General features: G+C 41.6%; 1 protein-coding gene across 1 annotated transcript; it reads right to left on the bottom strand.

Annotated features, from left to right (window-relative positions):
• Nucleotides 1–23: 23 nt before the first annotated feature.
• On the bottom strand, nt 24–1,891 carry LOC111662880 (sphingosine-1-phosphate transporter MFSD2B-like). The gene is made up of 4 exons (XM_023416876.2): nt 1,829–1,891; nt 1,229–1,312; nt 782–865; nt 24–578 (listed from the first exon to the last, which is right to left on the bottom strand). Exons 1-4 carry the CDS (start codon nt 1,889–1,891, stop codon nt 465–467), a joined length of 345 nt encoding a protein of 114 aa, XP_023272644.1. The 3' UTR covers nt 24–464.
• Nucleotides 1,892–1,897: the final 6 nt, after the last annotated feature.

Genomic DNA, 1,897 nt, shown 5'->3' with positions numbered 1-1,897 from the left:
ATTCTGTCTAGTTTGCTGTTTTTTTTTTGGACTGCAATAGAAAACTGGAGCACCCAGGGGAAAAGAAAACTCTTGTTTCATCTGATCTCGTGACAGATGTTGGGGGAGGCTGTGTGTGGCCCCCAACTTATTTCAAATATTTAAACCATATTCATAATAAGGGAAGAAGAGAGTGTCATTATTTTTAAAAGCAAACCCAAGACCTACCTTTTTAGTCGGGCTTTTAATTGAATTTATTTTTAATTTGTCTATTTATTTATACATTTTGGGCTTGTCCTTTTATTCTATGTTCATTTTCTGGATTGTTTTCCTTTATTTCCTTTATTTTTATTTGGCTGGATTGTCTTTATCGCTTTAATTCTGTAAAGCACCTCGTGTTAGATTGGTAGATTGTATACAAGTAAAGTCTGGTTTGGCTGAATGTTGTGTGCAGTATGCTGCAATATGCTCTGAAGTGTGGAGTCTTACCATGGCAGCAGGAGCGAGGCAGCCACACTGAGTCCAGAGGAGACAGCCACAACATAGGCCACCACCACATTAGGGATGAACACCAGCATCAAGGTGAAGGGCATGATCCACTGGATAGAAAGAAGTTAAAATGCATCATTGGCTCAATATTCTTTCATTCGATCTCGTGCAAAAAGAAAAAAATGTTCTGAGTCTGTCAAGTTTACGTCTGTGAAACACACTTCAGAGTTTGTCCACAAGATGGCACAAACATCAAAGAGTTACAGTTTTAAAAGCTTTCTTTGGCAAACCAAAATAAAAACTGTGTACTCACAGTGATACCACAAAAAGCCGCCGTCTTTTTTCCAAACCTCTGCAGAAACCATTGCCACAGTGGGATGCTTATCACTGCAGAAACCTGGGTAAACATGCACAGGAAGATTTAAGTGACACATACTTGAGGAGAATGGTTTTGAGTATGATTCAGTCTAGTGTGAAATAATAAAAGGATAGTGATGGGGAACATGAGTCAAAGTTTATACGATGATAACGACGAGCATGATTGTGAGTGTGTGCAAACACACCACATAAAAGTCACAGATTCATCCAAAAGCTGTTTGAGTTCAAATAAGGGTCAACCAATGTGGTGGAGAAAAGAATTCATGAATTCAATTTCATGTTGTTCAGTCAAGTTTCATAGCATTTAATCATACCAGTGTATATCTATGTTACAGATGTTTGGGTGCTTGTGAGGTGAATCAGTGCTAAAAGCTTCACTCACCAGGATGGTCAGCACGATGTTCTGGAAGTGATCCCTCAGGTCGGCAGCGTAAGTGCAGAAGAGGACGAAGTTGCTCTGAACCAGCTGTAGAAATCAGAGATCAAACATTCAGATATTCAACCGTGCCTTGCCTACTCAGCGCTGTCGCTGGGCGCTCAGCTTGCTGTGCTGAGTGCCAAATGAAGTGACTGGAGAAGCTGCTGACGGTGTTTTGCAGTGATTTATTCCCACTCCAGAGCTCACATGGATGACAACTGACACCTCCTCGGAGATGAGAGGGGCAAAAAATATACAGAAATAGATCCGATGTAAAAGCTGGAAAGTCTGCAATAATTTTAACAGTCTAAACCTGAGTTGTCAAACTCGTAACATCTGCCTACAAGTGACAGACACACAGGAAGAACATGCAGGGCCTGTATCACTCTCGAGAGTCCTGAGACGTTAAAACCGTGAGCTTTCAGTAAGTGCTCTTCTACATTGATCAAATCAACATTGAGCGCCAGCAGTTCTCCCGCATTGTCAGGATCCAGGACCGGCTCCATTTACTGTAACGTAGAGTGTCATGTCTGAGAAGTGCTGCCTAAATAAATTTGCATTTACCTGAATGGCGACAGTGATGAAGAGGAATGCAGCGGTTAGAGTGAGGTATGGCCCGTGTCTCATCACCAG

This window comes from Seriola lalandi, unplaced genomic scaffold (assembly GCF_002814215.2).
Source record: "Seriola lalandi dorsalis isolate HSWRI2012SDOR001 ecotype SW California unplaced genomic scaffold, Sedor1 jcf7180002000746, whole genome shotgun sequence".
NCBI lineage: Eukaryota > Metazoa > Chordata > Actinopteri > Carangiformes > Carangidae > Seriola > Seriola lalandi.
Note: the sequence above shows the minus strand (reverse complement) of the source record. Positions and strands in the feature narration are given on the sequence as shown.